Source organism: Cuculus canorus, chromosome 7 (genome assembly GCF_017976375.1).
Source record: "Cuculus canorus isolate bCucCan1 chromosome 7, bCucCan1.pri, whole genome shotgun sequence".
NCBI classification, from domain to species: domain Eukaryota; kingdom Metazoa; phylum Chordata; class Aves; order Cuculiformes; family Cuculidae; genus Cuculus; species Cuculus canorus.
The window spans coordinates 15,227,927-15,249,822 of record NC_071407.1 but is presented as its reverse complement, the minus strand read 5'-3'; the positions used below and the strand labels follow the sequence as shown (position 1 = coordinate 15,249,822).

At 53.9% G+C, this 21,896-nt stretch overlaps 1 protein-coding gene across 9 annotated transcripts; it reads right to left on the bottom strand.

Moving 5' to 3' along the window:
- Window positions 1–140: 140 nt before the first annotated feature.
- CNNM1 (cyclin and CBS domain divalent metal cation transport mediator 1) lies at window positions 141–21,636 on the bottom strand. 9 transcript variants are annotated; one of them, XM_054072031.1, is made up of 13 exons: window positions 20,100–21,636; window positions 10,000–10,143; window positions 9,289–9,429; window positions 8,833–9,002; window positions 8,548–8,647; window positions 8,328–8,375; window positions 5,323–5,385; window positions 4,177–4,340; window positions 3,811–3,988; window positions 3,379–3,492; window positions 3,164–3,280; window positions 2,780–2,908; window positions 141–1,468 (listed from the first exon to the last, which is right to left on the bottom strand). In XM_054072031.1, the coding sequence occupies exons 1-12, from the start codon at window positions 21,583–21,585 to the stop codon at window positions 2,829–2,831; spliced, it is 2,805 nt and encodes a 934-aa protein (XP_053928006.1). In that variant the 5' UTR covers window positions 21,586–21,636; the 3' UTR covers window positions 141–1,468; window positions 2,780–2,828. The 9 variants fall into 9 exon arrangements, 7 of the variants coding, with proteins under 7 accessions (XP_053928006.1, XP_053928010.1, XP_053928005.1 ...); XM_054072030.1 differs by lacking the exon at window positions 141–1,468 and adding an exon at window positions 1,649–2,415; XM_054072032.1 differs by lacking the exon at window positions 141–1,468 and adding an exon at window positions 1,649–2,415 and having other exon boundaries at window positions 9,289–9,426.
- Between the last annotated feature and the right edge of the window lie 260 nt (window positions 21,637–21,896).

The following is a 21,896-nucleotide window of genomic DNA, read 5'->3' as shown; positions in this document are numbered from 1 at the left end:
CCTGCCTTGTGTGATATTGTGCCTTCAGCCTGATAGCCTCTTCCCAGGCTGAGGTTAAAGCCTTGGTTTGTCCACTGGACCTTGGTTTGTTTCAAGGCTTTCCCTTTCTCCCTCGTGGTGTGTTGCATCTCTGATGACCTTAGTTGCTGCTAATGGGGCACAGTCCTATTGGGAGAGCGTAGTTGAGTGCTTGAAGCTGACTCATTCCTCCCGTGTCCATCTTGTGTTCTGCTTTCACCCCCCTGCCCTGTTGTCCAGCCCATTGTGTGCATCTATATGTGCTTGCTTTCTGGCTGATTGTGCATGACCCATCGCATCTGTCCATCTCTCCCTGGCCCAGAGCCACTGTCCTGTTGCTAATGTGTTGAAAAGCAGATCTTCCCTGTTCCTCCTTCTCAGCAGGCCCCTGGTAAACCACCACCTACCCTCCCTGACTTCAGCAGGCCTGCCAGCAATAGCCTGTGTTTCTGGCATTGAAAAAGAGCTGGGACCATCTGCTTCTGCTCTCTGCAGTCACTGTTAGCAGATCTATTTGTGAGCTGATATTACTACCTTGATAGGGCATCTTCCTGCCAAAATCTCGTGAAGAAGGGGGAACATCCCTTTTCCTTTGGTCAGTTAGTGATAGCGTTGCCCTGGTGGATTTTGCTTGTGCTGCAGCTTAGACAGAGAAGGCAAAAATGGTGCCTTGTTCTCTTGCTGTGTTTGAAGGCGGTGCATGGGGTCTCATTTGTCCTTTTCCATTTGTGTTACATAAGAGTAAGCCAGAGACAGCTTGTGGATGTGGGGAGCTTTTTCTCCTCTTGGTGTCCATCCACAGCCAGGGTAATGGGGTAGTGGTTAATGGATGACTTCTAGGGCTGATCTCAGGGGAGGGAGTTGAAGAACCAACTCTCCTTTTGTAATTTGTAACATCTGCCTATACTCTGTGCTTACAGACCTCTAGGTGTGGAGCTTGGACCACCCCACATATGATCTGTACCAGCCCTTTGCTAGCCTTACCAGCCTTGTTTTTCCTAACAAGTGACCTAAATTTCTCTTTTTCTGCAGGGTAAGCTCATTACCCATTACCCCATTTACCATGGCAACAGAGAACAGATTATTCCTTTCCTCCTTGCAACAGCTTTTTATGTATTTGAAAACTTCCTCTCTCCCCTTCACATCCTTCACCAGTTAAGATTAGGCGACCCAGTTTCCTTCAGCCTTTGGGGTAGGTTGTTTTCCAGCCCTTGCTTTCCTCTGGCCTCCTTTCAATTGCCTTGTGTTTCCTCAGAAAGGCAGTACCCAGACAGCAATGCAGTTGGTTCCAGCTGAAGTGTTATCAGCATTGGTGGACTATGAGATTTATGTTGTTATCTGTCAGGCTGTACTCCAGCATGTGTATCCCACCATTGTGTTTGCAATGGCACGATATTAACTCCTGTTCTTCCCCAGTATGGTGTAACTCCTTGGACGGCCGAGTGCTTTGCTGGCAGAAAGAGTGACAGAGAGCCCAGGGTCATGAGGAGAAACTGGGAAGTAATTGCTGACCTGGCTGTCTACCTGCTCCCTTCAGAGATGCTGAGCCCTGTTATTCCAGCCACCTCTGGCTGCAGGTATGAGGACAGCCCATCCTTCCCTACACCCCTTGACACAGACAGGGCACTGCTCAGGGAGAAATCACTTTTAATATCCCCGTTGCGTTCAGCCTCTACAAAAACTACTGACTGGTCTGTACCAACCCAAAGGCTTGGTGCGAGCCTCCCTCGGTGCAGGCAGCCACGCGCGGAGAGGAGGATGGTTCAATGCAGTGTGGAGCGGCTCTCCCCAGGGAGAGGGATTGTGCTCAGCCGTGAGCTGGGCTCCCTGTCCTGTGCCTAGCAGGGGTTTGGTAGAGCCGGGCTGTGTTGATGGTCAGTATGCGCAAGGTGCTGCGAGTGTGTGGCAATAGGCACGGCACAAACATGTGCTGGGGCCCTGAGCTGCATGTGGCACCCCCCAAAGAGCACATTCTCCTTATGACAGAGACCATGTCTGTGCAGCACCCAGCACCGAGGGGCTCTGGGCCTGGCTGGGTTGGGGATGGTAAATGATGCTAAGGGCAGTTCTGGGTTGGGCCGCCCCTCCCTGCTCTGCTCACAGGGACACCATGCCAGACACTTCTCCACCTTTCCTTTTTCCACTTCTTCCTTGACACCAGATGCTACCAGGGAGCAGCTGGGCAAGGGCCCTCGGACTCCAACTAGCTGGTCCAGGCCGCCTGCGTGGTTCAGCCCCACCAGGGGCACATCCTTTCTCGCCTGGGGATGAGGCTCTGCGCAAGTCCTGCAGGGAGGGGCGGCACGAGCGGGCAGGCGGGTGGGCAGGCAGTGAGCAAGTGCAGACCTGCTGCTGTTGGACATGAGTCTCACAGCAGGAGACCCCCATGCTGCAGACCTAGAAGACAGAAGCGGAACCTGCTGCAGATGGACAGAGCTTGCCCTCCCTGACCTGCTGCTGCTCAAGCCTGCAGCACCTCTCCTAGCTAGGCTTGGGGGTAGTGGTGCAGACACACTTCTAACTGTGAAAATGCAAGTTAGGGTCCCATTCTGTCTCTGACCTCCATTCCTTCTCCAAGGATGGTTGGAGTCTGTTGCTGCATCCCTTCACCCTGCTGCAGCCCCCAGCACCACGCATGCCTGCATGGGCTCCAAATGGCATCATTTGGCTTTGCTGCTTGCAACTTCATTTTACGCTATTAAAACTGGGCAGTTTCCCTTTCACTGGGAAAGGAATATTGCACTGAGAGGCAGGTTCCTACCTCCAGTCTGCATGGGCCTCCAGCATTGCGCTCCCGGCCACGCCGCTGCTCAGGTGATTAACGGGACAAGATTGGAGCTCTCCTCTGGTGTCTTCTCACCCTCTGGCGACAGCTGCTGCTTGCGCCCACCTGCAACAGCAAGGACGCCTAGGGCTGGGTGCTGGGGCCCAAGGATGCTCAGGGCCGGGACTAGGCAGCTGGCTCTGCTTGAGCTAGCCCTACATGCAGTTTTGCTGGCCACCAGGGAACTGGGCTGCCCCCCTTGCCCTCTGCCAGACCCATGCAGGGCATTCTTAGCAACAAGGATGGGGAGGAGCTGACCCAAGCAGCTTGGTGGCAGGGCAGAGCTCTCCCCTGTGTGCTTCCTCCCCATGAGTCACTTACTGAGGGATCTCAGCAGCCTCCTGCCCAACGTCTCCTCAGAGCTACTTGGCGATGAGCTGGTCCCAGCCTCTCTAACTGGGGACTCTGCCTCCAGGACGGTGCTGCAGCACTCACTGTCTGCAAAAGTCCAGCTGGGCTGCAGCACCATGGGGCACCGCAACCCTCACCACCCCCAGGGTCGCACATGTGTGTGTGTGTCCCTCAATCAGACTCACTCTGCCTCTTGCTGTTCTCCTCATTGTCAGCCAGCTCCTCCTGGATGAAGGGGATTCCCTCCATGCGCAGGAACACGGAGTCACTGGGACTGCGCGGCCCCTCGGAGCGGCTGCCTGTGGGGACACCGGACAGCCATGTCAGGCAGTACTTTGCCCTGGAGCAGGACACGGTGGGGGGATGCCTGCTCTGGCAGCAGATCCCAGCACCAGGGACACCTGAGGAACATGAGCGTGTGTGGGACAAGGATTTATGGTTCTGCACATTTGCATCAGTGTGCGTGTGCAGGGACAGAACAGTACGCGCAGGTGCCCCAGTCCATGTGCATCTCAGCTGTGGGATGACCATCATGCCAGCGTGTCCCAGCACAGCCTCCCCCAGGGGACATGCAGCATTGGCCCATGGCAGGGAAGAAAGGCCACAGGGTGACTCACACATGATGCTGCTCCTCTCATTCAGGAGGGTAGTGGGGTCCTCCTTGGGTGTCTGTGGGGTTCCTCGTGCAGTCGAGGCCTTGGTTGAATCCCTGTCAAAGGCCTCCATGTCGGGAGACTGGGGCGAGCTGTCCATGCGGCTGGCCACCAGCGCATTGTGGTACTGCTGCCGGGTGACCTGGGCACACAGACATACAAGCCCAGCTCAGTGGACACTGAGCCGCACTGGGACTTCCCAGGGACTTGGTGGCACCAAACCCCTGGTCAGCTGGAGTGTGAGACCCCCCAGACCTGATGGGCACCCCACAAGTTCCTGGGGCACAGCAGTGCCTGGAGTGGGACGGCCCCTGCCAGCCCAGCCCGTACCTTGACAAACTGCACGTCGCAGAGGATGTGCACGGAGTAGTCGGGTGTGTAGATGTTGTTGCTGCCACTGTGGAGCTGCGTGGTGCTGCCCCCATAGTCGTTGTGCTCTCGATTGGGGGACTCGGAGCGGTTGAGCCCACTGCACCGTGATGGTGACCTGTTCACTGCAAGAGGGGATGGCAGAGAAGCAAACACACTCACTCACGTGCTGCTTATGTCCCCAGTGCCGGAACAGAGCCAGGGTGGACCAGTCACCTCCAGCTGCTACACCCAGCAACACAGGGGCTGGCAGGGACCCTACAAAGGACTGGTGGTGGGATTCTCCTTGGTGCATGCTGGCAGTGGAGACTGTGCCATGCCAGCCCCGTGCAAACCAAAGGGACAGGGCAGGCAGGCATCTCACCTGGTGCAGTCAGCAGACCTGTCACACTGCTTGACTGACAGCTCTTCTGCTAATGCAGGCCTCCTGCACAGCATTTGGCACAAATTCTCCTGGTTGTAGCTGGCACCCCATGGGGTTTCACTTAACCTGCCTCGAGGGCACGCTCCTGTCCACCCCGGCTCCGACACAACAGGAGCAGATGCTGCCACAGCAAGCTGGCCCGTCACTCACATTGACTGATGGCCTCTGACATGCAGTGTGATGGATTTTGTCTGATGAGTGATTTATCACGGAACAAAGGCAGCTTGTTCCTTCCACGGGTGACGTCAACATCTTGCTGACTTTGCTCTGCTAAAATCTCCTTTTATCACCCGGTTTGCCAGAAAGATAGGGAAGTGGTGCAGCACACATGCAGGACTGCAGGTAACCATCATCAGAAGCAGCAAGAAGCAAGAAAACCCAAGCACTGATATTACAGAAACTGCACATCAAAGAAAGCCCAAACTATCCGTGGCTCCCCCTTGCTACCATCCCATTCTTCCTGGGAATTGCATCATACTGGGGAGGCTGCAGCAGGGTTGCCGTCCCAGGTCTGCCACCCTTGCTCCGACAACTGAGGGGCTGCCTAGCTTCAGGTGCCATGGGAACTCCTCTCCCAGCACTGCCTGGCATGCAGAGTGGAGGGAGCTTGGTGCACTGTGCACAGGGAGGTGGAAAGAGCCTGGCACACATGGAGATCCTTGCCCAAAGCCATGCCCTGTTACCTGGAGATCCAGCCAGGGAGTCCCCTCTGCTGAAGGCGAAGGTACGGGACACTGAGACAGGCACTGCAGAGAAAGGAAGCGGGAAGGAAGGAGGAGACAGGGGAAGGCAAGGGATGGAGGTGAGGGTAGGGGACAGATCAAGAGGAAGAGTGAGAAATAGAATCATGTACCAGCAGCCTGGGGGCTGAGCCCCCACTGCTGTCTCCAGAATCCCTTCCCAGCCCTCTTAAACCCTGCTTCTGCTCTGGGGACATGCTCACCAGACCTGGGGACAGGGACATCAGCAGGGACACAGACTCGAATGTTCTAAATCGGCAAGCTGCTCTGTGTTGTGGTAAGAGGTGATGAGGCTGCCAGGGCTGTCTGTACAGCCACACATCTCCCCAGAGCCATGGTGTGGGCAGAAAGCATCTTCCTCCCATTGGATGAGTGCTGTCACCCACCTTCTGCCAGGAGAGGGGACTTTGTGGTCAGCTTGTGCCACCTGGAAGATGGGCAGAAGCTAAACCAAGTGACTAGGCTCCACATCTGGGATGCTTCTGTGTGTGCAGGCAGGTGGCAGAATGGGAACGTGCTCTGCAACAGCCTCTGCCTCCTCACAGCCCCACAGCTGCAGGCAGGGGATGGCAGAAGCCCCTCAGCGTGATGCAAAGCAAAGGCATTTGTGCTGGGCTGCCTGCTGCTCCCTGCAAGGCCCTGGGTCTCCATAGACCTGGGGCAATACCAAGAAGAGCCACGCACTGGGTGCTGCTCCATGTGGGAACTGCAAGAAGGCAGGACCCCACGTCTGGGGCCGCCTGACCCATTGCCATAGAGATGGCAAATCACAGGCTGTTCCCTTTCCACATTTTATTGCCGTGGGTTACAACAGAAGTGACAATTTCAAGGGCAGGCCTGCATGGAGGGCCCTTCTGCCCTTCTGCCCTCCACAGCACCCCTGGAAGATGTCACAATCTTCCAGCACCCCTGGAAGATGCAGGGCTCCATGGAGGAGCATGGAGAGACCAACACACAGCACAAGCTAAGCACTCAACATCTCTGATGCCTCCTCTTTGCTCTCAGCACTGGCAATGCCCACCTCAAAAGCAGGAAATGCGAGCCCGCTGCCTGCCAGTGCCCTGCTCCAGCCACTGTGCCCACAGCACGGCTGCAATGCTCTAAGAATCACCTTCTGCCTATGTGATTCATATTTTTAAATTGCTTCAAAGTTAAAACCGCCAGGAAATTTGCCCTGCAGCCCCTTCCTTCTCCTCTCCCCACTCCTCTCCCAGAAGATCCTGTTCTGCATCAAAACTAGATGAAAACTTTATGCAAATAAAAGTCCAAGCAGAGGCACCAGTACAAAGTGCTGCCCAGATCAAACTTGTCCAGCCGGGAGCAAAAGACAGGTTGATAATCACTAGCACTGGCTCCCTGGTCACACTACCCGACCCTCCCGTAGCGCGGCTGGCAGTGCGGGGTCTCCGCTGCCACTCCCCCGCACCTTGGCCACCAATACCAAAGAGCGCCTGGCAATAAAGAGTTGCATAACAAGAGTTAATTAATAACAAATTAATTGCTCAAGTGTTAACACCTGAATTCTCTGCCGTAACACACTACTCACAGTCATTTCTGTTGGACTTTGCTTCCAGGACTTTGCAAGGATGCCAGCCCGACAAGAGAGCCCCCCTGGGACCTCTGCCTGCCTCCTCACTGCCCAGGGGTGCAGCACCGTGCAGGCAACGCGCATGTCCCACAGCAGGCGGGGGTGGCTGCTTGGCAGAAAAGATCTCGTGACACAGCATCATGTGTGAGCACAGGGAGCAATGGAGCCCTGAGCAGCAGCATCCCGGCAGGCGGCACATGTGGCCACACTGCCCCGGCTCCCACAGCGGCTCACACCCTGCCTGTCCGTGGGCTTTGGGCAGCACTCACTGCCTTAGCCCTGGGGGGAACCTGGGGAGGTCACCGAGGACACAGGGGCATTGGGCCATGCAGCAATATCTGAGGGGAAACTGGCCATATCATTGCTTTCCTTTCTCCAAACTGAGTACACTGCAGACGCACAGGGGAGCAGGAATATGCACTGAGGGTTTAATCCAGCAGTCCACAAGCCAGCTGTTCGAATGGAAGCAAAGCAAGCAGCAAGAAATAGGTGAACTGTAGAGCTGCACGCAGACTGGGATCCCTGGGAGTAGCAGTCACCTGCCTTAAAGGACTCCCCCTGTTCTCTCAATGACATTCCTCCCTACACCTCCCTAAAGGCTGAACTTAGTGGGCTCTTGTTTTGATTAGGCACCCAGAGTATCCTCGGCTTACCATCAGCAGTGCAGATCTGACTGCAACATCTGGAGTTTGGGATGAGGGCCGTGCTGGGCAGCACCTCCACCTGCTCCCAAGCCATCAGGGAATAAACATTTGCAGGGATGATCAGCAAAGAAGGAGGGGCTCACAGTCTCCCCTAACCAGAGCTCCCTCTTAACTCCTGCAAGCAGAGGATCTGCTCATTAACCCATCAGCTCTGCAGGCAGAGAATTTAACAGGACCAGGGTGTCTTCTTTTAACTCAGCTAATTTTCCCTATCTCCACATGCGAATAGCTCAAAGGTGAATCAACCCATCTATGCAATTCCCAAGCAGCCTCCGTTCCCCTGGAATCCCCTGGCACGACCCAGATTCAGCTCGTGCTCCGAGCCTCAGGACTGCAAATAGGTCCAGAGATGTTACGCTGAGACCTAGATGCACTGTGCCAGAAGATGCAGAAGTTCCAGAAGGGGCACTCCTTGCAGTGCCAGCTGTGCTGGGATGCACCTGCAGGGATCCAGCATATGGCTGAAACTTCAGAAGGACCTCATAGTCCTTCTGTGGGAACTTTGCAACACCATACCCTCAGCACACTGTCTCTCCACTGAGCTTTTTAAAGGGGATGACCTTGGCTCAGAGCCTGAGCTGCTCTGCATGGTGTGCAAACCCACCCCTCCTCCAGCCACCTGGTTTTAGAGCCCCAGCCTGCCCTAAAATACTTACATAGGAAGGAGGATCCAGCCAGGCTGCCCGCTTTTCTCACATCGTTATCTGAAATGACAGTTAGAGGTGTAGAAATTGCAGAGGAAGGGCTGCTGCCCACCCCGCAGAAGGGCCACCCCACCCTGCAAACCAGCCCATTCTCCTGGCCACCACTCAGCTTAGCCCCAGCGGAGTCTGCTGAAGCAAAGGCAGGTCTGGAGGGAATCTGCAGAGTCCTTACCTGAGGAGACGACAGCCATAATGGCGGGTACACCGTAGTAGGTGAAAGCCCCATTTTCAAACCGCAGCTCTTCCTTGCCCACCTCCACCTCCACTTTCCCCTGGAAGGAGAAGGAAACCCCACTCAGAGAGACGCCCTGCACTCTTGGCCACTGACCCATCCAGGGACCTCCACCACCCCATATGAGAAGATGGGCATTTCCACTCGCAGAAGCAGCCCAGAGCAAAGCAGTGAGAAGAAACGGGCCACCTCATGCCACCCTCCACTCGCTACTGCCCCAGGCACCTGCAGGATGAGGATAAAGTAATCAACAGGGCGGTTGCGTTGGTAGAGGTAATGCTCTGCCGCCTTCTTGTTCTTTCTGTCGTACTTGAGCTCCTGGATGACGTTGGGGTGTTTCAGGAGCCGGAGCAGGATCTTCTCAGAGAGGTAGGGGGACTTGAAAGGCTCCACTTCTAGAGGGGAGGCAATACGGGTATGCTCAGCAGGGCTGGGGCTGCCAGGAAGCCCTTGTCCTCTGAGCTGCACAGCCCTCCCTCCCTGCAGCCTCAGCACCCTGCTGCACGGAGGGGAGCCAAATGCAGACCCACACTGGTGGAGCCGTAAGATGCCCAGGGTGGGGGTCCAGACAGGCGGGAACTGCTCTCTGAGGCGGAACCTGACCCAGGAACGGCTCAGGGGTGCCCTGCAGGGCTGGTGCTGCTGCAGGGAGATGCAGGGCTTGCACAAGGGCAAGGGTACCTGTTGCCATGAACCGATGGGTAGCCAGGAGGAGCTGTGGGGAGATCTTCACCTTCATCTCACTGTCTGAGAGCCTGAAGATGGAGAAGTCCTGGGGCTTGAGTCCCCGGTGGGGCACCCTCTCCTTCTTCCGATTGTCTGCTGCAGGGCAGAGAGCAGAGCGATTGCCCACCTGCAGCAGTCAGAAAGCACTGCAGCCGCAGGGCCCCACACTACATGCACACGCATATGGAGAGGCACATCTTCCTGCACCCTGTGGCAGGGTGCACTCCGCAGCTGGAGCAGCGGAGTGCACCAAATGTGCCGTGCATCACAGCCTCAGGAGCAGCTCCCTGGGGAGGGAGCAGAGTGGCAAAACACACTTCTTTCTTAGGATCAGGTCCTGAGTTGCTGCGGCTGGATGCATCACCCAAGGCTGAAAAGGAGCATGGGAACCACCTATGGGCATTTCATGCTGAATACGTGTCTCTGGGCCAGGCCCTGCCCAGCCACTGGCTGTTGATGCTGGTGCTTCTCTATCTGGAGCATTTGAGACTTCCTGACATCTGACCAGCATCTCTCTGTCATTCTCGTCTTTCCCACCATGACTGTGAACTGCTCTGGAGAAGGACCATAATTTGCTTTGGCCTGTTTCCTACCCACATGTCTGTCTGTCTGTGCAGGCTCCCACCCTGGCTCCTGAAACCGCAGTAGCTGCTCTGGGACACTAACTGTACAGATCCGTTTCATCCAGGATCTCGGACTTGATGATCTCCTCAATGACATCCTCCAGGGTGACAATGCCCATCACCTCGTAGAACGGGTCTCCTTCCCCTTCGTTGTTCACCCGCTGCACGATGGCCAGGTGGGACTTTCCTGTGGGGGAGGAGAGCAAAACGGCAGTGAGACCTCCATCCTGGGTGAAAGGGGTCCCCAGCACGGCAGACTGGCAGGTGGACAAGACTCAGTGAGGGGCACAGATCACAGCGAACCTCAGAATCAGCTGCTATTGCTCAAATCCACCCCAACCATCCTAACTCGAGGAGAAAGGCTGGAGACACAGCCCAGCCTAACAGAGCTGCTACTCCCCAGGCTGATTTCTAGGTGTCACAGGACTCTGTCTGGCTCTTTTTAGGGTCTGCTTGCTTTCTTTACCCAGGCAATCTGCTGTGAGTCATTCTGTTTAGCTCACTGACAGATTCCTGAGCAGGAATGAAGTGCACATTATACCAGCTTACCCTTGGTTTCATTGGCATAAGACAACTCTAACAGAGCAATGAGACAGCGCCCTCCAACACAGAAATGTGAGCATGTCCTTTGGCTCTACTGGTTTCACTCATCCTCCTGGTGTTTTCTCATTCTATTGTTAATTATCTTTCCCATTAAATTCCCAGGAACAGCTCCCCCACATCTTTCTATCCCTCACTGTCTGGAACGATCTTATACATATTTTAAAATACGGGCAAAACCTCCGGCTCCTCAGAACAGCAGCTGGTGTAAATGCAGAAATGTGTACATTTGTTTGCAGCTTTCAGCCCAGCTCCTGCAGAACTCTTGCAGGAACCGTCTGGATGCAGAGGTTGAATGCTTTTCAAGCCAGCGGCTTGCACCTGAATGTCTTCTCCAAACCCTGCCCCTGACAGCACCTCCTCTCTGTTACCTTAAACAAGCAGACTGGGACCAGGACCTTCAGCTGCAATGATGGTGACTCCTGCTCGGAAGTGGCAGTGTTTCTCAATCACGGTTTCAGCTTTCTCACTTGTCCCCAGTAAGCTGGCAGCTCTGCTGACACATTCTCAGGCTTCTTGCTTTTGGCATACTTGTAACATCACTATTTGTTTTCGCATGTCCAGCTCTCTGTAAGCTGTTTTGAATTCTTCAACTTCTCCTTTCATTTATTGTCTGCTCTGATTTATGTTTCTGCTCAGCAGCTTAACCAGAGCCCAACTTCCAAGACACAAACAACTTCTGGGTTTCTAGCTTCAATGCATTCTTGGACCTGCCAACGAACAGCACCAATTTTCTTACTGCCCCTGTGGATCCTATGCTGCTCAGCAGCACCCACAGGTTCTGAACTTCAACTTTTACTTAAAATGTTAAAAACGTCCTTCCTGGGCACCATAGCCAACAACTTCCCCTCCCTCTGCTCTGTTTCCCTGGGGTCTCCCTTTGCAACGCCTGCACAAACCCACCCGTACCACAGGTACTGCAGAGACCTCCAGACACCCACAAACACTTTATTTTCCCCACAGGCCTGGAGCTGAGCTCCTTGAGCAGCAGTGGTCACCCAAAAGGAGGACAGGTCCCTTCTGCTGTGCAGCTGCCTCTGCCTCTGCTTCTCTCATAAAGCCTTCCCCAACAAAATCACCTGCTGCTCTGGGCGAGGGGATGTGAACAGTATTTATGTACATAGGTGCAATATGAGTGGGCTCCCGGATGCTGTACAGATCCCTCCTTGCCTGCTGTTTCCTTCTGGCTTGTCCCCACAGTGGGACAAGGACAAGCACATCCAAGGCAGTCCAGCAGTCCCACCAAACACATCTTGCTGGGGAACATGCGACCTTCAAATAACCCTGTCCTGGATCTGAAACAAGCAAATGATATTTCTCAGCTGCGGATCAGCACTATACATTTCTCACAGCAAAGCTTGGGCATTTTCCACAGTATAAATTCCCTCCTCCTCATACCAAGCTTTTATTGCAAGATTTCAGAGAGCAGCTCACTGCCTCCCACGCCTACAGAATTAGAAATGAGAACACAACATTGCAGCAAGTAGCACTGAGATGCACTTTAAAAAACCAAATCAATAGCCTTGGGCCACTGAAAATTCAGTATGTTGTTTGGACCGGGCTATTCCAATCCTTTTCATGCATGAGTTTGTGTATCTTGTCTGTTCAGTGGGCAATAAAGCAACTTGACTTGAGAGTTAAAAAGAAAAAAAGCAGCCGAGTTGGCCACAAGACAGCAGCAACAGCTACGTTTCATCTTAGCAAAGTCCAGCTTTTGAAAATGTTTCCTTTGCCAAACCCTGCTCCCAAACACTGGGGCCATCTGGTCTCCTACAAGTCCTTGGGTGAACAAGGAGAGGGGAGAAGTTATTTCTTTTGGCTGAAAGCTTGTTGCTAATGACATTTAAATGAAACTCAAAACCACCAAGCCCTTACAAAAAGCTTAGGTGCTACTTAAAGGCAGTCAGAGAGTAATGGAGGCAATTCTTTTTTTGGCCAAACACCTACATCGAAGCTGTAATTTACTGTAGAGCAGCCACAGAGAAATGTGATTCCAGCTCCACATTCACATAGCAGCAAATGAGATTATTTAGAAATAACCCTGCACTGTTAGTCTGGGAGGAAACCCACGGTTTCGCCGCGCTGGGGGCAGAGCCAGGAAGGCTGTTAGAGTGCTCAGAAGTTCTTTATTTTCACAGAAAATAAACACTGCCAGCCACGCTATAAACCTCCAGGTTTAGGTTACCAGGCTAACACCCACACTAGAGACAGAGCAGGTACCCAGTGACGGACAATTGTTGCAGTTCGTGCGGCTCCTTCCTGCCTCCATCAGTGAGCTGATCTTAGCCCCTGCCCGGCATGCTGATACCCGCACCACACACCCCCCGACCTGCCCTGTACCCCAGTCCCAGCACTTGGAAATGACTGCTGCTCCCAGCCAGTGCCCGCTGGGAAGGGGCTGGTTCGCCTTCATCTTCCACCTGAGGGACAGGAGATCGTTTGCAAAGTCCCGCCCTGGACCTGTCTGGCTCCTAAGGTCTCCTCCATCCAGCAGGGGTGGGGGGGGTCTGCAGGTGCCCTGACCACATGCCTGTGGTTTGTTCCCTTGTGGGCTGCGGATGCTGCCCAGCTCAGCTGCATCTCCCTGCCCAGCTCTGGAAGCTGCCACACATGCACAGAGGATAAGCAGTGGCTTTTGGAGCAGGTATGAGGGCAGCTGGGCAATTTTATGAGGGGGAAGCAATGACCAAGGGAGGGTGGCACAGGGACAGAACCAGGGACATCAGAGGCATCACATTCTCCCCTTCAGCCATCACCCTGAGGGTCTGCCTCAGTGGGAGTATAATAGAGGGAGGTAAATCATTTAAACAAAACCCCAAAGTTGATCTAAACCATCTTTAAGATCTGCAAAACTGATTCCAAAACCCATGCTATTGTAACTGTTGCTTGAGAGCTCAAATGAAATGAATTATAAGGGCAAGCTGCTTCCCCACCAGCAAGCTGTCACATATGAATTTTACAGGGCTATCACCGATGCGGGAAAGCACAGCGAAACACTTGAGAATCAAAGCATTGGTTTGGCAAATGCTAGAACAAATGGGCAATTAACTTTCCTTGTGTGAATAGCTGCAGCGGCCTCCACAGGACTGCTCTCGCACAGGAAGTTCTATAGGTGATTAAGTGTCTGCTCAGCATGGGATACAACTGTACTAAATTCTTTATGAGCTGCATGAAATCTGCTCATTTCAAACAACGGCTTCAGTGGAAAGTTAAAGCCTCAAAATGCTAAATTACAGAGCTAATGTAAACAGCTGAAAGCTTCCGGATGGAGCAAGCGTCTGAACAGATATCTAAAGCTTTTATGCCCATTTTTAGGAGTCTTATTTTTCATAGGTACCTAAACGACCTTGGGCTCATAGATCCACCTCAAAGCATCCTCCTTGATGGGAGAACAGGGTCTGAACACATGAAAACAGCTTTACTTGTGGGAAAGAAAGTGCTCTTGGCTGCAAATACAGCCCAGACTTCTTCCTTATCTTTTTTTTTTTTAATGAAGGTGCTTTGCCAGAGGAACGTTAAAGAAGATTTTGCCTCGTTTCTTGTTCCACAGGATGAGCATTCTGAGCGTGAAATTTATTTTCATGAATTTTTACGGCAAGATCTAGAGCTGTTAGTACGAGATCAAAGGTACAGCCACAAGCCATGAACCATTTACAGCAACAAAATGGAAGGCAAAAAAAAAAAGAGTAATTGGTAAATAAGGTTGGTTTGTGAAACAACTACGATGTAACTGAAAGCTATTTTCTCTTTGCTTTTCATCAGAACTCTTCTGTGGGCCGGGGGCTGCCAGCTCCTCTGTGACCTCTTGCAGACCTGCATCTGAAATAAGTGAGGACTCCGATTTGAACTTCTTCAGTGTGCCTGAGAGTGCTCTTGTGCTACCATGACTCTGTACCGAGGGTGAAACCACACACCTGCAGATTTGCACCTAAAAGCAATGCACAGCTACACCCGAACAGTGGGGGAAATAACCGGGAGGGCTGTGGGGGCACGCAGCTCTGTGAGGAACAGAGCTATGCGAAGGGAAAACTGTAAATCCTAATCCAATCCAGACCTTTCTCAGAGATGAGAACTTCATCTGCTTACATCTGGCTCTAGCAGAATACAGACGCCTTTCTTATACTCTTACTTATATTTGGTGTTTTTCCTAATCCTAAGAAAAACCGGGGAACAAAATAGACTATTTGGAATAGCTGATGTATTACCATTGACAAAACAGATCAGGAGGGTAAGGGGAAGATTAGAGGGGACGTGGAGCCTCATCTTCCATCATTAGTACAACAGAGTTCTGAGCTCCTGGCTATGACCCTGCTTGTCCACAAATGGTAGGTCCCCTTGCATGTTACTTGGAGCCTAAGAAAGCCTACAAGGATGTTGAGGCTTTCCAAAGCTGAAAAACTTCTAAAGAGCCAATGCAAAACTATTTTCATCGACATCTGTAGCAAAGGCCACTTAATTCATTTGCACAGCACAGTCTGAAGGTGCCTTTGACATTTCCCAGGAGGGAGATGGTAGGCTGTGTGCCCTCTATCCCAAGGACAGGGCTCCCCCCTCACTTTGCTGAGCACATCCCAGGAGCAGGCCTACTCCTGTGCTTGCTGGGGCCGGGTAAAGCAGCCTGGAGTTCACAGAGGAAGATTTAGCACGGTTTTGGGCGGAATGCAAAGCAATGTTTCAGGCAGACTTGCAGCATGAGTCACTGAAAACATCTTTTGTGTATCAACACCTCACCCACTCTCAGCCTGATCATCACCCTTCAAGGAAGGTGTACAGGATGGTTCCTGGGTAACAAACTGCTCCTTAACCCATAAAACTGGCTAGGGAGGGCACTGCTTCAGCCCATCAAGGTGCCAAGGATAGCAGCTATCAAATCTCCTGAAGGCTGATTTAAATGTCAAGCTGTGCTTTGAGCTTGTGATGACTGCAGGCTCAGAAGGACAGTAAGAAAAGCAAGTGAAATGGTACTGACCACAGTTCCTGGCAAGCGTAAGCACTTTCTCCTTACATCAACTTGCAGAAGTCTAATAGAGGCTGTGGAGCATTTTGAAATGTAAAGACAGACCCTAGGGCAGAACTGTCCTCCACAGGGCAGGCTGTTTTCCTGGCTAAGCCAGGAAGTTTGTTTTTGGAGAATTTACTTTTAGTAACTCTTAAAAGATGCCAAACCACAGAAGACTAATTTGAGTTGCACCTCTGCCCAGCTGAAGGAAAACTAACAAAACAGCAAATTTGTACTGTTCCTCTGACAGCGGATAATCACTTACTGAAATGAGCCACTGCTGTATATAGAATTCCCCCGGAAATGAGTCAACAAAATTCATACATTACTTGAGCAATGGGATAAGACTTCCCAAAGGTACCTGGAGAACAAGGAGGTCGACCTCATAGAAGAGCTCCCCAAGAGGAGTTAGATCACAGGACTGAAGCTGCAACATGCATTGCTCTGGTTATCTTCCAGGGATGGAAGAGAAACAGACTGTACCACCCACAGCATTTCACACTGAACGAATGCATAAACCTTCCCTCCTAACTCCATATTCCCAAGGTGAAGTTTATCCTACTGGGACCTCATCTGCCCCTCTACATTGTTTTAACTTGATAAATACGGTGCAGTTATTACTTTGCCGTATCAGATAATTCCTCCTGGGAGCCTACAATAAAACCACATACTCTGAGATGCACCAGTACAAATTGCCAAAAATTTGTCTCCAAATTTTTCCACTCCTTCAGCAGTTTCAGCTTCTTCCAGGTTGGCAAAGTTACCATACTTGAGTGCATCTTCTTATTTCAAGAGAAGAAAGGACACAGATTTTGTGTAGCGTCCTCCACTTCGCACTTCTGTGCAAATGCTGCACAACTGTGCATGCCTTCTACAATGACCTTGTCTAGCTTGCCTGAAAACACAGCAAACTGAGTGTCTAGGCTTCATTATTTGAGTTCATTTCACTGACTTCTGATGAGGAAAGGAAGCCAAAACCATCTTCTAGCACAAACAATTCCAGCCTTCAACTGGACCTGCCTCACTCTGCTGTAATGTTGTTTGTCAATACAGCTTTAGCAGCTGCGCTCCTCTTTCCAGATGCAGGTTGAAGTCCAAGGTATTGGCTTGCAGGCCAGCCCCCTCCTTCCCCACCCCGCTGTTTTCCACAGACTTCTCTGGGTTTTCCCAGTTCCCATTAGTGCCCCAAGCTTAACCACCTTTCTCCAGGAATTAGTACCAAAAGAGACATCGAACCAGTCGCAGGCAGCTTGGGAAGAGCAGATGTGAAGATTTTGACCAGTTCTGCTGCGATGGGGCAGGGGCCAGGTTTTGTCAGGCAGGAGCTCTGAGCTGCTCTTGGGTAACGTAACCACTCCAGCCCATTGGCTCTGTAGGCACTAACAAAGTGTATTCTACTATGTTCATACAATTCAAATGTTTCGGCAAGCTGATGCTACAGAACTGCCCTTCCCTGAATCCATGGAAGGGTAATCCCATCTACACAGAGTCCTTGCTGGTGGAGTGGGGATTCATGACTCTCGTCTGGATTAAACTGAAGGCAAAGATCAATGTATCTTAATGGAACTGAGCTTGAATAAGGTTAGGTGTGAGCAGACCTAGAAAACTTCCCTTCGACCCCTTCTATACAAGACCAGAGAGGAAGAAAAGCTGATAATCTTCAGAGCTAGAATAGCACAATGAGAGAAAAGGTAAGTAAGTGTAATACAGTGTGATAGCAGTGAGTAGGAGGAGAGACAGAAAAGGGAAAGTGCTGCCAGAGGTGTGAGCAAGAGTCCTGAAGTGCTGTATTTAATCATCCTCTGACACTTTCAGTAAGAACAAATGTTTGTGTATTATGGCAAGGAGCTCTGGCAGTGAAATTGTGCTACTTATACATCATGCAAAAAAATAATGACACTATGCGTATAGTGAATGTGGCAGAACATCAACCATTAGTGAAACAGATCAGAAGTGTACATTGCTATGCAGGAAAGAAAGCTATAAAACCTGATGGGTATTCTTGTAGAAACACTGTAATAACCAAATGAAATAAAGGATAAAAAAACCGGTTGAGTTAATCACGGGAGAAGGAAATGAAAGCTAGCAAGGCCACTCTAGAGGTTTGTCAGGGACCTAAGGACTTGGAGGTGGTTATCAATGCCCATCCTTACCTGAGACTTTCATTTCTTAGAGAGTGCCTGGGCCTTATCACTTGGGAGAATCTGTTGTCCTGCAGGCACCTTGAATGTGTGAAGTGATGAATACCTTCATTAAAGACTGGCTGAAACAACTGGCAATCTGCCTACTCTCTAATTAGTGGAGGTGTCACAGAAGACCCAGCCATGGCAAGCAACCTTCACTGGATCAAACAAGATACCTCACCATAATTCAAATAGACACAGAAAAGGAGACAGTGATGGAGATTCTTAATTACAAATGGCAAATCTTTATTTTAGAAATTAAATAGTCAAGAGAATGGGGCTGAAACGGCAGTGGATGGGACTGAAGGCAGCTGGGAGCGAATGTCTATTGCAGCACAGAAGCTGGCACAGGGACCTGTATTTGGAGCTGGGAAAAGAGAGTTTAGGAGGGATTCAGGGCTGGGTTGAGGGCACAGGCACAGGGTCCTGTGAGTGACCAAATGCCTACAATTAGGGGAAGGATTAATTGGAAGAGAACAGCAACACCTGAGGAAAAGAACACTTGTGGGAAGACCTAATCACTGCGCTGAGTTAGATACTACGACCAAAAACAAGGCTTTTCAGCTGTGTAATTTAAAACACACAAGGAGGAACAAGGTAGAAATAGAAACAAGATTTAGGGAGAGCTCTACACGAGGGCTGCAGCAAAAATGCCTCAGAAGGCCACGATGGCAAACAGACGTAAGATAGGAAGAGCCTCAAGCGAAGCGCCGAGACTTTAACAGAGCAAAGCTGAAAAAGGCTGGATAATCTTCATTTGAGATGAGGACTAGCATGTGAAAGTGCAGGGCAGGTAGCAAGGCTTGTTAAGGCACCTGTCAGCTCAGGGAGCAACACACACAAAACATCACTGTTTAAGCAGGGCAGAGAGGAGGGCAAGCAAAGGGCAGCGAGCTAAGCAACCACAAGTCCATTTCTATAGGTCTACTGATCCATAGGATACCAGGCTGTAGATGAGATTTGGAGGGAGAAGTAGTTAAATGTATCAGAATAAATTGGATAAAGTGCAGGGGAGGCTGACCCAGGGAGATTGTGCAGAAGTCATCTGACATCTTTGGTAACACCCAACTCTCTAGACAAAGGAAAGGTAACAGAGACCTAAGGTAAACTTCAATAATGCAGGATCATGCAGGAAGCCACAGTTAAGAAGGAACTATGAAGCACATAAGGAATTAAGAAGAGAAGAAACAACTGGTTATGCTAGAAGAAGCAGGAGAGGGAAGACTACTGCAGCTCATCAAGGCTGAAGCCAGAGAACGATCTTAATGCTTTTGCTGACAGTATCAGTATAAACCCCAGGAATTTGCTGATTTACACTGTTGGGAATCTCCAATCACGCTGAGGGGCAGAGAGTAGGTGCTCCTTGTGATCCCAGGAGGCAATGGGGACACGGCTTCTCCAGAGAGGACACTGACCGACATGTATCTGCTGATCACTTTCCTGATGCACAAGAAAGCTCCTATCCTCCCCTTCTCCCGGCTCAAAAAAACAGCAAGGAGAAAACTACAAGAGAGGCTTTGTCAGTATCTGGGATGGACCAGGTTGGCCTTTCTCACATGATTAGCTCTGCTTGCAGCAGAGTGGCCCCAGACAGCCCCGGAGCCGAGTGCTGTCCTCCCGCATTACATAATGCAGGATGTCACCGCTGCAGCCATTTCTTAAAGACTCACTCACCACGATATGACATACCGAGTAACATGCAGCAAAATACATTTCCCAGCGGGAGGGGAAAACACACGCTGTGAGTATTCTCAAGGTACGGTTAATGAAGTACAGCTCTCAGCATCACTGGGGCTGCTGGCAGCTGCTGCATTATGAGTAGCGTCACAGCTGCAAAAAAAAGTACAGCTCTTTCTAAAGGTTTAGGCTTTTTTCTTCCTTTAGAGCATTTGCACAGAAACCTTTTCTAGATCCGCTTCTCACCGCTAAGCTGAAACCGCGAGAACTAAGTAATGAGACATGGTCTCCAGCCACGAACTCCTCTGCGCCGAACAGGCTGGCGAACGCTGCCTTGCCTGGGCAGGGGTGCAACACAGGCGCTGTGCCCACGCCGCCAGGCTCCCGCAGAGCCATCTGCCCTGTGGGACAGGCTGACCTGCTGAGCCACCAACCTCTGAGGCCACAGACTCTTACAGTCTCCATAACATCACGGGCACGACCAGCACGGCAAGCCCGCCATCCACCCAGGGGCTGCTCTAGCAGGTGACACCAGGGTCACCAGCGCACGCAGGGCCCAACTGCCCCAGCATCCCGGTACCTGCCGGGTCCTGCCAGGAGGCAACGTGGGGTGGGCGCTGCTCACCAAGGAACCTTTGTGGGGGTGCAGGGGGATCCCGGGCGGTGGCGGCCCGGCAGCCTCACCCTTCTTGAACTCCTCAAGCAGCGTGTCGAGGCGCGTGTCGTTGAAGACGCAGTGGAGCGGGCGGCGGTAGAAGCGGGTGACAGTCTGCAGGGGGGTGCAGTCATCAGGGTCGACGAAGGCCAGGTCCTTGACGAAGAGCAGGTCGACGATGTTGTCGCGCCGGTCGCCTTCGTAGACGGGGATGCGGGTGTAGCCGGAACGGAGGATCTCGGAGACGGTGGCGAAGTCCAGCACGGCGTCCGCCCGGAGCATGAAGCAGTCGGCCAGCGGCGTCAACACGTCCTCCACCACCTTGGTGCGCAGCTCCAGCGCGCCCTGCACCATGGCCAACTCCTCCCGCACCAGGTCTCCGTGGGGCCCGGCCGCTCGCAGCGTCTCCAGCAGCCGCTCCCGCGTGGAGAAGACGCTGAGCTCCTGCCGCAGCGCCCAGTCCAGCAGCCGGCTGAGCGGGTAGCAGAGGGGGAAGGCGGCCAGCATCAGCAGCCGGGTGAGGCAGAGCGTGCGGGAGGCGATGGCCAGCCCGTGCCGCGAGCACACCGAGTAGGGCAGCACCTCTCCGCCCAGGAACACGGCGGCGGCGCAGAGCAGCACCGGCAGCCAGGGCGCTCCCCGCGCCCCGCTGCCCGCCGCCGCCCCGCCGGGCAGGGAGGCGCAGAGCCAGCCGGCCAGCGCCGCGTTGGCCCCCGCCTGCCCCAGCAGCAGCGTGCACAGCAGGTAGGTCCCGCCGCCGCCGCGCACCGCCTGCACCCGCCGCGCCTGCTCCCGCTCGGCGGCCGAGCCGCTGTTGCGCAGCACGCGGAGCTCCAGCGGGTCGAGCGAGAGCAGCGAGAGGCGCAGCCCGCTGAAGAGCGCCGACAGCCCCAGCAGCAGCAGCGCGCCCAGCGCCCGCAGCCAGCCCGCCTCGGGCAGCGGCAGCAGCCACGCTCCCAGCGCCGGGGCCGCCGGCCGCACCCGCAGCAGGAACCCGCCCGCCGCGCCGTGGTGCGCCCAGGCGCGCCCGTCCCAGGCGCACAGCGAGAAGAGCCGCCCGCCCGGCGCCGCCGCCGCCTCGCCCTTGCGCGGCTCCCGCACCCGCACCTCGGCCAGCGCCGACCCCGCCGCGCCGCCCGAGCGCAGCGGCCCCACCACCTCCACGTCCGAGGCCCAGGCGCTGCGCTCCCGGCACCGCTCGGCCGGGCCCCGCGCCGCCTTGCCCCCCGCCGCCTCCTCGATGAAGACGAGCCGCGGCTCCCGCTCCCCGGCCGGCCCGCGGCTCGCGTTGCCCTCGGGCGGCGGCTGGAAGTAGAGGCGCAGGAGGAAGCGGCTCCCCTCGGCCGCCTGCACCGCGCCGCCCTCCAGCGACACCCGGCCCGGCGCCGTGTCCTCGGGACGCAGCCCCAGCAGCCACGCGGCCCCGGCGGGCGGCCGCGGCGACAGCGAGAAGAAGAGCAGCAGCACGGCGCCCCGGCTCCGGCCCCAGCCGCCGCCGCCCGGGCCCGCCGCCATGCCGGCACCGCAGCGCCCGCCGCACCGGGACTGCGGCGGGGAGCCGGCGCGGCGGCGCACGTGGGCCGGGGGGCGGGCAGCGCCGCCACGCGTGCGGCGGGGAGCCGGGGGGCGGGTCGGACGCGGAGCGGCACCGGCGGGGCTGCCCCGAGCCCATCCCGGCGGTGCGGGGCTGCCGAGGGGGTTTCGCACCTCCGCCGCCCCGCGCGGCAACGTGCTCGCTCCCCGTGTCCGGTGCGTCGCCGGCAGGACTGCCCTGGAGCCCATCCCCGGGGGTGCGGGGCTACCGAGGAGAGGTTCGACCCCCCCCA